Source organism: Rhinatrema bivittatum, chromosome 16 (genome assembly GCF_901001135.1).
Source record: "Rhinatrema bivittatum chromosome 16, aRhiBiv1.1, whole genome shotgun sequence".
In the NCBI taxonomy this organism is placed as follows: Eukaryota; Metazoa; Chordata; class Amphibia; order Gymnophiona; family Rhinatrematidae; genus Rhinatrema; species Rhinatrema bivittatum.
Genome location: NC_042630.1, coordinates 8800904 through 8813199, shown reverse-complemented (window position 1 = coordinate 8813199; position 12296 = coordinate 8800904). Strand labels below are relative to the sequence as shown.

General features: G+C 50.6%; 1 protein-coding gene across 1 annotated transcript in view; it reads left to right on the top strand.

Annotated features, from left to right (window-relative positions):
- Positions 1–11011, top strand: part of RPGRIP1 (RPGR interacting protein 1) — a 19087-nt gene extending 8076 nt beyond the window's left edge. Inside the window, exons 14-26 of the mRNA XM_029581464.1 lie at positions 1287–1688; positions 1917–2411; positions 2608–2910; positions 3009–3357; positions 3939–4288; positions 4386–4502; positions 5665–5817; positions 5946–6084; positions 6675–6748; positions 7106–7298; positions 7491–7566; positions 10315–10448; positions 10876–11011. Coding sequence (XP_029437324.1) covers positions 1287–1688; positions 1917–2411; positions 2608–2910; positions 3009–3357; positions 3939–4288; positions 4386–4502; positions 5665–5817; positions 5946–6084; positions 6675–6748; positions 7106–7298; positions 7491–7566; positions 10315–10448; positions 10876–11000 — 2910 coding nt within the window. The 3' untranslated portion in view covers positions 11001–11011. The remainder of the gene's footprint in view (positions 1–1286; positions 1689–1916; positions 2412–2607; positions 2911–3008; positions 3358–3938; positions 4289–4385; positions 4503–5664; positions 5818–5945; positions 6085–6674; positions 6749–7105; positions 7299–7490; positions 7567–10314; positions 10449–10875) is intronic.
- The last annotated feature ends 1285 nt before the right edge of the window (positions 11012–12296 follow it).

Genomic DNA, 12296 nt, shown 5'->3' with positions numbered 1-12296 from the left:
TAATCTCCAAGACAATGGTGCCATCTCCTGGCCATTTGGGTGTATTGCAGGGATAGGTATATTTGTTACTGCGATGGGGTCAATACTCTTTGGCAGATCCCGAAGAGTAGATCCAGTCCTTGCTGCTAACTTGATGGCTTCCCTAAGTCTACCTAGCTAAAAATTGTTTTGAGTAAAATAATTGCGTTGAGTTAAAGAATACTTCTTCTCCAATTTGTTTTAACTCTGCTACTCGTTAGTTTCATGGCGTGTTCCTTAGTTCTAGGAATATTTGAAAGGGCAAATAACTGTTCCCTATTTACCCTTTCCACCCCGCTCATGATTTTATACCTTTCCATCCTATCCCCCCCACACAGTTGTCCCTTGTCTAGGCTGAAGGGCCCCAACCTGTTCAGCCTTTTCTCAAAGAGTAGCCCATTCCACCCCCTTTATCATCATTCTCGTTGGCCTTTATCTTTTCTGAGATGGGATGACGAGAATTGCACGCAACGCTCAAGGTGCAGTTGCACTTATGCATCAGTAGGAGGCATTATGATATGTTCTGCTTTATTCTCCACTCCTCTCCCAATAATTCCCAACAGCCTATTTGCTTTCTTTGACGGCCGCTGCACGCTGAACCAAGGATCTCAAAGCATTGTCCATGGTGCCAGGATCCTTTTTCTGGGTATTGACTCCTAATATGGAACCCTGCATTGTGCCCCTACAGTTAGGAATTTGTTTCCCTCCATTTGTGCATCGCATTGCACTTGTCCACAATCAATTTCATCCGCCACTTCGATGCCCAGTTCCCCAGTCTGGCAAGGCCCTTCCGCAATGCTTCACAGTCGGATTGTATTGGAAATTCTTTGAATACTTTTGTGTGCCATCTGCCAATTAAATGGTAAGCTAGAGAAATGTATTTAACAGTTCACTGCACTTGACAAGTATAGCTCTGTATGCCGCTCGCGTATCCTACCCCAAATTTTGGAGGGTACAGGATATAAGTGATTAAAATAAACAAACAATGACCCAGTGTTGTGGACTGATTAATGCAATCAACACCACAGGGCCTTATTAAAAACGGACCTTTCCCAATCCTGTGCTTACGGAAATAGCTTTTATTGACTAAGCCCCTAGAATGTTGCACTTTTTAACGGAGCGCTACAGCACGCCGTCTGCACCGGGTAACCGCAGTGCAGGGTTCCCCTGCCAATCTTATAAAAAAGCTGGAGATCTGCGAGAAGGCACTTGCTCTAGGACGCTGGATGTTTGACCCCCCTGAGTGTCTGCATCTGCTTGCCTCTCAGGCGGAACTGGAGGCCGTGACGCTGGAGGCCGAGCGGAGGAAACGAGAGCGAGAGGACGAGGCGGAGAGGGTCGCTCGGCTCCTGGACCTGCGGAGCGCCCGCGTTCGGCAGCTGCAAGGTAACTTCAGCAGAGCTGCGCTGGGCTTCCTTCCAGGGGACAGGCCAGGCTCGCCCTCATCTTTCCCTCCCCCAGCCGGCCTTGGCAGTGAGGTAATGGTGCACGGTCTCTCTCGTCACACCGTACCTTCCAGCCCTCATCAGGGAAGCACAGATAACGTCTCTCTTTGCTCCTTCCCCATTTGGCTCTCATCAAGGAAACATTCTATGCAGCCTCTCTCCTTGTCCCATCAAATCAGGAAGCCGTCGCTCTTTTCCATCCAGCTCTCATCAGGGAGCTATAGCGCCTGAAGCCTCTCACCTCGGACCTCATTTGGCTTTTATCAGGGAGCCATCAAACACATATCACAATGTCTTCCCTACCCAGCTCTCATCAGGAAGCTGTCAGGTACGACCTCCCTCCTCAACTGGCTCTCCTCAGGGGGGGTCTTCATGCATGGCCTCTTGTTATTCTGCTCCTCGGTCCAGCCCTCGAGGAGGCCGAGCCTGGATTGAAGCCCGGCTTTCTGAATGATTTGTGTAGCTTACGTGCGGCGTGACGCTTTCATTAATTTTTTTTTTCCCCCCCTTCACCATTCTCCAGAACAACTGAAGGACATCGCCTACGGCGCCCGGCCCCGCCCCTCCCTCGGCGCCGCCGGCGGCATGGAGTGCAGCGGAACGAAGACCCCGCCCCTCCTCCGAGGAGAGGACCTCTTTGAGCTGCACCTCCACAGAGCCTTCCTCACCCCCGAGGCTCTGCGGGAGAGGGTGGGGGAGCCCTGCCCGGCCACCTTCCTCACCTACTCCCTCTACGACTTTGAGACGCACTGCACCCCAGTGGTGGCCGGCGCGGAGCCGCTGTACGACTTCACCTCGCGGTACGCGGTGCGCGGGGACCCCGCCTTCCTGCGGTACCTGCGGGGGGCCTCGGCCCGGCTGGATCTGCACCAGGCCCTGGGGACAGAGCACCGGCTGCTGGGAGGCTGCCGGCTCCAGCTTAACGTGGTGCTGGAGACTCGGGAGAGGGTTTATGGCACTGCGACTCTATGCGGTAAGGGAGGGCGGATCTGGCTAGACAGAAAGAGACTTCCTATCCCTCCTTCCCAACTGCCACTGTGGTGCACAGATGCAGGCACTGGGTTCGTCCTGTCGCATGCTGGGATTTGTAGTGTAGTGAGGGCTAGCAACTCATGCCTGGTTTTTGCTCTTTGTGGATATAAAGATTCTTCTCTTTCTCCTCTGGGGGCTACACCCACCATGCACCCCAGCGGTGGCCGTATTCCTATTGTTTTCAGTAGAAGATGATACAGAAATTCAGGCTTGGTCGTCCATCCTTCATCCATTTCCCTCTCCCTCAGGAACCAGCAGGGAGGAGCTGGGGATTTTGGAGTACTGGATGAGACTGCATCGCCCCATGGGTCAGGCTGTGCACCAGTCCCAGGAGAGGGAGGAGGCGCTGGGATACCTGGCTGCCACCCTGGGGAGCCGCCGGGAGCCGCTACGGCCAGAGCAGGCGCACCAGGAGGTGAGGATTAAATCCAATCGCCGCCGCCCTCAGAGTTTCAGTCTCTCCTCCTGCCGCTGGCCTCACCTGCCGCCATGGAAGTCCTTTCTTTCTTTCAGCCCTGCAGCCTCCCGGCCCCGGAGGGAGAGAGGAACGAGCTCCTGGTGCAAATCTCTGGCTGCCGGGCCCTGAGGAGCCGCCGGCCAGGCTCCGCGCCCCACCCCTACGCGACGTACCGCTTCTACGACTTTCCCGAGCACGACACTCCCACCATCCCCGGCAGCCGCAGCCCGCAGTTTGGCGACAGCACCGCCTTCCCCGTGCGCGTGACCTGCCACCTGGATCGCTACTTGAGGCTGGGCGCCCTGCAGCTGTACGTGTTTGACGAGGAGGAGCCGGATCTTGGATGGTACCTCGGGAAGACCCGGGTGCCTCTGCTGCCCTTGGCACATGGAAGAGACATCAAGGGTAGGGACGCACCTGGTGGTGGTGGTAAGGGGGGGCATTGGATGGCACAGAGGGCTCTCTGCCCTAGGAGGCAGCTCATTGCAGAAGGGAATTTTTTAAATTATTGTTGCTTTAGAAAAAAAAAAATCCATTACCTGCCATAGATTAAGCCCAATGATGGAGCAACTGTGCCATCTCATGTACACAGAGGACGGCTTCTCTACACCCTACAAATTTTGGGTTTTTTTTGTTAATTTCAGAAGAATGTTTATTATGATTTGGGCTCGTATTCCACCTTCCTCCCACCAATGGGAACCCAAAGCTGAGCAAAACGATTAACCAATCCACCAAAAATCTGATATTAAGCCCTGTCCCCCCCATCTTCTCCCAACAACATGCTGGAAGGGAAGTTCACATTATATAATGTGTGTATCTATAATAATATTTGGAGTTGTTTTATTCAACCTTCCACGCCCAAACAGACCACTCAGAGCAGAGTACAACAATTGAAAACCATAACGGTACTAAAAAAAAAAAAGACACAGATACTTAGTCTTCCACAGCATGCACAGTCCATAGCAATTGCATCCAAGCTTCTTGAGGACGTACATTAGGTCTGTTCCAGGTACCATCAATTCTCCTTTCCGCTGGTAAGCAGGAAATCCCAAATCCCTTTGTGCTCTATGGACTGCCAGACAGGTGCATCCCACGGGCTCTCTCCGCCCCCTGCCCGGGGGATTCCATCTCTCTCTCCTCCACCTTCCTTGTTTTCGTCCTTCTCTCTCCTCCAGGAGACTTTTCTCTGAAAGCTCCCGACGGCTCCCCCAACGGGTCCATCAGCCTGATCCTGGAGTGGAAGCTCCCGTACCGGCGTCCGGGGTGGCCTCCCCCCACCCAGGCGGATCCTGTGGTCGACGCGGCCCTGGAGACCCTGACGGAGGAGGAGAGGCAGGTGATGCACGGTGGCACCAGCACAAGGGGCGGGTGGGGTGGAGACTGTGGTGGAGAGGATCTGACTCGAAACGTGTACCATTTATATTCTGGAGCAGGGAGGATCCCCTGAGCCCCGACGTGCTCCTCACACTCCTGCAGAGAGCGGGCTGTGGCAGTCTGCAGCGAGGAAGGTGAAAAGCTTCCAGAGAAGCCACACCGAAACCTTCAGGGAGGTGAGCCAAAAAGGAAAACCACGCTGATGGAGGGCTGGCACTGGAATAAGGTACAACTGAGCCTCTCCAGGGCTGGAAGCCATCAGACATCTTTAGCTGTGGAAACCGTGAAAAGGCTTTTGAGGGGCTGGAGGCTGTGCTGCGTTGCCCGGATTCCCGGACCCTGCCTTTTGCACTCGGGGGCTGCGGCTGCTGCGGAAGGCGTTCACAGCCCTGGGGGGTGGGATCTGTGTCTTGATGCAATGACATCGCCCCGTGGCCAGATTTAGGACTCGTGGCTTGCAGAGTCCTGGAAAGGGTCCTGGTGCGTGGCCCCCTCCTCCCAGCCCAGGGCAGTGGTGGCAATGACTGGGCAGGATGAGCTGGGATTGGGGCAATTAAAACGGCTGAAAATCCTCAGGGAGTGGCAACGAAGCCCAGCTCCATCCCTGAGGTGAGCTGAAAGCCCAAAAGAATCAGGAGGAAGATTCTGGGCTAAGAGCCAGCAACAAAACAAATTTGGGCCTTTTGTGGAAAAAAAAAAAAAAAAGTCAAAATTGTGTACCATGTTTCTGCTGTAAAATTTAATATCAACTGACAAAACCCCCCCCCCAAAACAAAGCATAAAAGCCGGCGACTGTTTCCCTTTGTTATAATTACAACCCCCCCTTTCTCTGTAAACGTGACGAATGCCCCAGCGCAGGTGAACGCAGCCATCGCCCGCCTTTTGCATTGAAACCCTCCTGGAAGAGGCCACGATCAGCACCGAATCTGCATGACCGGAGGTGCAGGGGGGGCCTGACCATTCACGCCCTCTCCCCTCGCCTTAGAGGGGGTGGTTAGGGGCCATTGGCCCTTACTGCCCAGGGGCCCGGCTCGCTGTCAGTCCCCCTCCCGCTCAGGTGCAAGATTTGAGCAGAGCAAGAGCCTCACCCACTGGCCCCCCCCTCTAAAGTGCAGCCCTTTTATTAAGCCCCAGCTCGCACGACATGGGGGGATAAGCTTTTTTTATTTTTTGGAATTTCCATTCTCAGAGACAGGGAATTTTGGTTACAGCTTTGTCTCTCTCCCCCCCCCCCGCCCCATTCACAGTTTAAGAACTCAGCGGCCCGATCCCTTTAGTCGCTGCAAGGCGCGAGCTTTCTCTCTCTCTCTCTCTCTTTCTCGTCTGCACCACCTCCAGCACAGGGTGGCGCTGCCTCCCCGCCGGGCCACCGCAGAAAGACCGAGGAAGGCGGCAGGAGAGCAGAGGAGGGAGAAAGCCGCCGTGCCCTCTGCCTGCGGGAGCCCCGTCCTCTCTGTCCCGGAAGGCAGCGGCGCTGGGAGAGCTGCGGAGGTGAGCAAAGAGCAAAAAAAAAAAAATAAATAAAAATGAGCAAGCCGGGAGAAGGAAGCCAGGCAACTGGCAGAGAAAGGCGCGTTACGCCTTTTGTATTCCCCCCCCCCCCCCTCTGCCCGTTTCAGGTGGCAGGAGCGGGGCCGCGGCAGCCGCTGTTGGAAACCAAAGAGGATGGGGGCCCCCAGCACCCCGCACCCCGCTCAGATGAAGGGACGGCCTCCGAGGGATCCGGGAAGAGGACAAGGTCAACGTCCTACGAGCAAGGTGGCTTTTATTGACCCCTACCCTGCCGCCGCGGGAGGAGGCACGGAGGCTTCAGAGATGCTGCTGCCGCCCATGGCTGATGCGTGACCTCCTGCCTCCTTAACAGTTAGGGGTAGAGACCCTGTCCTTTTAAATGAAAAAGCAAAACAGGTGCTTTTTTTAAAAAAAAACAACAACATCGACCTTGTTGAAGCAATGGCATCAGCGCCTGGGTACAGGGCAGACTGTAGCCCTTTGCTGCCTGCCAGTGGGATTCTGATTTTTCCCTCTGGGAAAAGAGAAATTACATTCCCCATTGATTTTTTTTTTGCCCATTTTTTTGGTGATTAGTTTAGGTAGGTGTTGCGGAGCTCCCATCCCCGAGACCAACACAAAAATATCGACGGAGGGAAAACTGTGCCCACTGGCCCACGGCTACACGTGCAGTGTGTTTTGATGGGGGATCAGATGTAATGCTGCGTGCTTAGATCTACTTTGGCAAAAACGAGAAGAGAGTGGGAGGGACTGGGAAAGGTGGCTGCGTAGTTAAAGCTTTGCTTCGTTGTTTTCCTGAAAAAAAATAATTCTCTTCCCTCTGCCGCCGAGCACAGCTGCTCCCCTCGATGCATCCACAGACAGTGATGAAGTTATCGTGGTGGCCGGACGACAGAGGCGGCCTAAGTTGGTGAGCAGGAAACGCAGCCTGCGCGTGGGAAGACTGAAGCAGCACTCATGAGAGGCCCTAACGAACTGAAAATAGAATGGTAGCCGTCAGTCCTGCAAATGGTCCCTTAAATCGCACACCAGCGCTCCGTGCCAGCCCGAGAGCCAAGGCCAGATGCTCGATGGTGATGGGTATCTCCGCATCCCTACACAATAGCACCGAGTGTGGTGCTTTAACTCTCACCCCTGCGCTCACATATTACATGCACACGCCCTGGTTCTTCTTACAGATAAGAGCTTGCATCAAGGATGGGCGAGGAAGCCGCCTCGCTGGGCTGATCTACTCACCTACAGCCGTTATTTATTTAATTTTTTCCAGCAGTCCGATCAGCTGCGCATCGAGGTGGTATCGCTGACTTTGGACCCCCGCTCGCAGGTGGCTGCCGACGAGCGCGTGCAGCAGGTGTACGTGGAGTACCACTTCCCGGGCCTCCCGCCGGTGGAGACGGAGACGCCCTGCTCCCTGCGCAAGCCCACGGCTGGGGAGGAGATTCACTTCAACTACAGCAGAGGTCAGCGGGCCTCGCTTTATAAACCCACAGCTCACTGCCACCTTTGAACTCGCCTCCGCCAAGCTCACACGTGCATTTTAACGGTTAAAAAGCATAAAGTGCCACCGGTCCCTATGGCACTGCAGTTGAGACCGTGTGTTATAGCAGAGCAGCTTCTATTGTTGGGAATTGATGGTTTTTTTTGCCCCACAGTGATCAACGTGGACAGAGAAGAAAACAAGGCACAGCGAGAAGGCCTGGCAGCGCTGCTGGAAGAGGGAGGAGGAAAGTAAGATACCCCTGCTCCAGGCTTCGGCTCTCCATGCTTCTTGGCCAGGCCGACAAATACAAAACCAGCTCCATGTTTTCTCGCTGACAGGGTCAGAAAGGATGGTGTAGTTTTAAAAGGAAATTACCAAGGGGAGGTAGACTTTATTTATTTATTGTTTTTGTTATACCGAGTTTCATGATAGGCATCACATCAACCCGGTTTACAAATAACAAGGAGTGTAAAGCATAACGTAACGTAAAAAAACAATATTTTCAATAAGAACCTTGAACTTTAAATACAGTGAATCAGAAAAAGGGAGAGGAAAAGTTACAAAAAACAAGGAAAATAAACTTGGGATGGAAGGGGAGAAATTGAACAGCACAATATTTACATTTCAGCCTATTGATACATTAGAATAGCAAGTGAAAAATGAAACGGTACATAGGTAATCAAATGAATAAATATGACAGTTGTGAATGGTAATAGTATGATAAATATTCAGCAGGAATATTTATCCTGAAATATTTAATAATAATATTTAATAATAATAATAATATTTAATAATAAATATTCAGCAGGAATATTTATCATCAGCAGGTCCAGAGAGCTGGACCTGCTGATGAGAAGGCTCTGAGACTCAAGGATTTATGTTGGTAGGTTTTGGCCTTTGGAATTTGGAGTGACTCTTTGTAGTGTTCCCTGATAGGCCTGGCGGAGGTGAATTTTTTAAGTGGTATTTGTAGGTCAAGTTGCGTGTGTTGGTTGATAGTTTTGTATATGATGTTAATGGTTTTGTACATGATTCTATAGTGGATCGGAAGCCAATGGAGGTTTTTGAGAATACCGTGTTTCCCCGAATATAAGACAGCGTCTTACTTTCTTTTTACCCCCAAAAGTCCCACTATGTCTTACTTTCAGGGTATGTCTTATATTGGAAAAACAGTCGAATTTTTTAAATACCTGTCGGAGGGCCGCGTGGGTCCAGGCGGCCGGCGGGAGCCGGGTGGTCGCGTGTTAAATCTAGGTCGCGGGCGGGTGGGCGCTTGTTCCAGGCGGCGGCGGCGGGGGGGGGGGGGGGGCGGGTGGACGCGCGTTAGTTCGAGGCGGCCGGCGGGTGGTCGCGTGTTAAATCTAGGCCGGGTCGCACAGGCGCGCATTCATTCACTGCCGGTGGCGGTGGGGCAGCCCCCACCGGCAGTGAATGAATGCGCGCCTGTGCGACCCCTGCGATTCGATGCTCAAGGCAGTCACATGCCGTGACGTCACGGCATGTGACTGCCTTGAGCATCGAATCGCAGGGGTCGCATTCATTCACTGCCGGTGGGGGCTGCCCCACCGGCAGTGAATGAATGCGCGCCTGTGCGACCCGGCCTAGATTTAACACGTGACCACCCGCCGGCCGTCTCGAACTAACGCACGTCCACCCGCCGCCTGGAACAAGCGCCCACCCGCCCGCGGCCTAGATTTACGGTAACACGCGACCACCCGGCTCCCGCCGCCAGCCGCCTGGACCCACGCGGCCCTCCGACAGGTATTTAAAAATAATTTTTTTACTACGTCTTACTTTCGGGGGATGTCTTACATTAGCCGACCCCCCCTAAAATTCCCACTACGTCTTACTATCAGGGGTGTCTTACTATCGGGGAAACACGGTAGGTGAAATGTGGTCAATTTTCCTGGAATTTGTAAGGACTCTGGCTGCAGAGTTCTGAACCATTTGTAAAGGTTTGGTGTAAGAAGCTGGGAGGCCTAATAGTAATGAGTTGCAATAATCTAGTTTGGAAAAGATTATTGCTTGCAAGATTGTTCTGAAGTCCTGAGTGTGAAACAGCGGTTTTATTCTTTTCAGGATATGTAATTTGTAGAAGCAATCTTTGGTGGTTTGGTTAATGAATGTTTTGAGGTTGAGACGATTGTCTAGGATGGCTCCTAAGTCTCTTACGTGGGTTGTTTGAAGGAGTGTGGGTGGTTTAGGAAGTGTGTTATTGTTTTCCGGTGATATGAGCAGGAATTCTGTTTTCGAAGCATTGAGTACAAGGTTTAGACTGTTGAGGAGAAGTTTAATTTCTAATAGGCAACTGTCCCAGTATTCCATTGTTTTTGAGATTGATTCTTTTATAGGGATTACGATCTGTACGTCGTCTGCAAAAAGGAAATGTTTCAGGCTTAATTTTGTAAGTAGTTGGCAGAGTGGTAGCAGGTAGACATTGAAAAGGGTGGGTGAAAGTGATGATCCTTGCGGCACTCCTCTATTAGAAGGGTGGTATTGGGATTCTTTATTATGAATTTTGACTCTGTATCCTCTGTTTTCTAGAAATGTTTTGAACCAGTTTAGTGTGGCACCTGTTAAACCAATGTTTGCCAGCTGTTTTAGAAGAAGGGCATGGTTGACGGTGTCAAAGGCCGCCGAGAAGTCAAGGAGGATTAGAAAATATGCTTGGCCTTTATCAATACCAGAGAGTAGGTAGTCCATGAGTGAAATTAGTAGCGTTTCAGTAGACTTGAGCTAGAAGTACAAAATGGTTTAGAAACAGGACAATGCTTGTCTTTTTACTAATAGGCCCTGGCTAATAAAGGGCTGCCATGTGCTCTCCAGCTACGAGGCAGCAACTTTGCGCACATCGACACAAACCTCAAGCACAGGGCTGTTTCCATGCAGTCAATGGAGCAAGCCTCGCCTCTTCTCCTATAATCTCCTTCCGCACCCCTTTATCACCTGAATCAACACCAGGCACTAATGTCAGTAACCATTCCTTCCTTCCTTAGATTAATGTTCACAGTGGTGAGTGAGCCTTTGGACGAGCTGGGGGAGGAGGAGTGCCAGGATGTGGGCTATGCCTTCCTGGATCTGGCTCACATTGCACGCCATGGAAGGGATGTGGCAGAGAAGGCCCTGGACAGTGAGTATAAATCTGATCAGGAGCAAACAGCACACTTAGGAAAGCTGGTGGCATGCCCTTCTCTTAAATTCCCAGAGATTAAAGCTAGAGAGACAAAGATGTTCAATACGACAGCATTATTAAGAAAAAAAGATTACCATAAAACCGTCAAAGGAATCAAGTGCATCAGACAGCGGTTTGTGCTTTTAAACATCAGACACCCTCCTATTTCACTTTGTAATTACTTTCCCTACGCTTCCTTCTTCCTGGCCAGCCCCCAGTTTTAACCCATGCACGGTTTACCACCATCACCAGTCCTTTAGCAACAGGGAACCCCATTAATGTCACCAGAGGAAGTCACCGTGCAGAACAGGAATGAAGCCATTTGGAATGTTAGGTGCTACGACTCCTCTTCACCTCCTCATCTTTTTTTTGTCTTCCCATGCAGTTTGCAGTGTCCCAGCCCAGGAGGCCGTCATTGGCACATTAAAGGTCGCCGTGGAGGCTGCAGCAGCACTCGATGCAGTGCAGAGGGAGAAGAGGGGGAGAGATCCCTCTCAGAAAGCAGAGTGATGCACCCTGGACTGAGCCCAGCCCGATTAAAGTCACTTCAAATCCCAGGCAAGCAAAGGGGATGAACTTACAAGCTGCACCCGCTCATAGGATTTGAGACTCAGCCGAGGCTGTTTACACTCATCTAAACAGAACTTATCTAAAAGTTTAAAACACAAAACAAAGTTAAAAAGCAATAATAATAAAATCATAAGATACACCCATGACAGATTTCTTCACTATGCTAACAGCAAATCAGACCATTTCTTATTTTGGATGTATTGCTCCTCTATCATTTCTCCATCTATTTATAAAATAAAGTTCTACATGACCTTGAGTGTGCCATGCACCTATATTCATGCATTACACCGTATCAGTGCAATTCCTCAAGCAGGTGCCCATGAAAAGCTGCTCCTCAGCTGTGTTGAAGGAATTTTGCTCCTCTCTTTTTTTTTTTCTATTAAATCTGCACCCATCCAGAGCAACAAGGATGTTCTTCCAGGGCACAGGCCAGTCATGACAACACAGCTTCAGCGGGGGAGCTTGTTAGTTTCACTGGAAGAAAATGGTTAAAACAAAGGAGGCAAGCTGGTTTTCCTTCCCATCATTTTCAAAGTGTTATCAGCTTGATGTTTGGGTCTCAGAAAAAGATGCATTGGGCTTGGATAATTTGAATGGGGTTGGTACATTCCATTCAGCTGGACTTTGTGTATTAGGGGCTTTGTCTAATTGCTGGGCTCACTTAGCCAACCTCAGTTAGTAAAACAACTGTCAGATAAAAGAAAGGTTGCAGAGAAGGAAGATGTCTATGGCACCTGCTGCAAGTGTTATGATTAGAGAGTCCTCTCTAGCTGTTGCTGAAAATTATGGTTATTATTGCTTCTAAGGGCTATGCAGATGTTTATACTCAAATTCCTATGCACTGATGTGGAAAAAATATTTAAGGATTTAGTTTACGTGAAGAACGTTGTAAGCGATAGAACTTAGTGGAACAAAGATAACCACTTATATTGCTAGTGTAATTGCTTGACATAAGGGCTATAAGTTCTGAGAATACAAATGCCATTTTTCTTGCTTATAACAAGAAACAAGTCATGAGATCAAATATATTAACGAGCAGGTACTCAGGAGGCTAACTGCAGATTTCATGGAAAACAGGACATCAGTAAGTTAACCACAGCTGATGGTTGCTGATATGATGATACAGACAGTTGAGACCTCAGCAATGACAAGACCATTTGGGAATAGTCCAGAAAAGAAACTGGGACATAAGTTTTCTGACCTAACATAAAAAGACCCACTTCAGCTAGGCTGCTA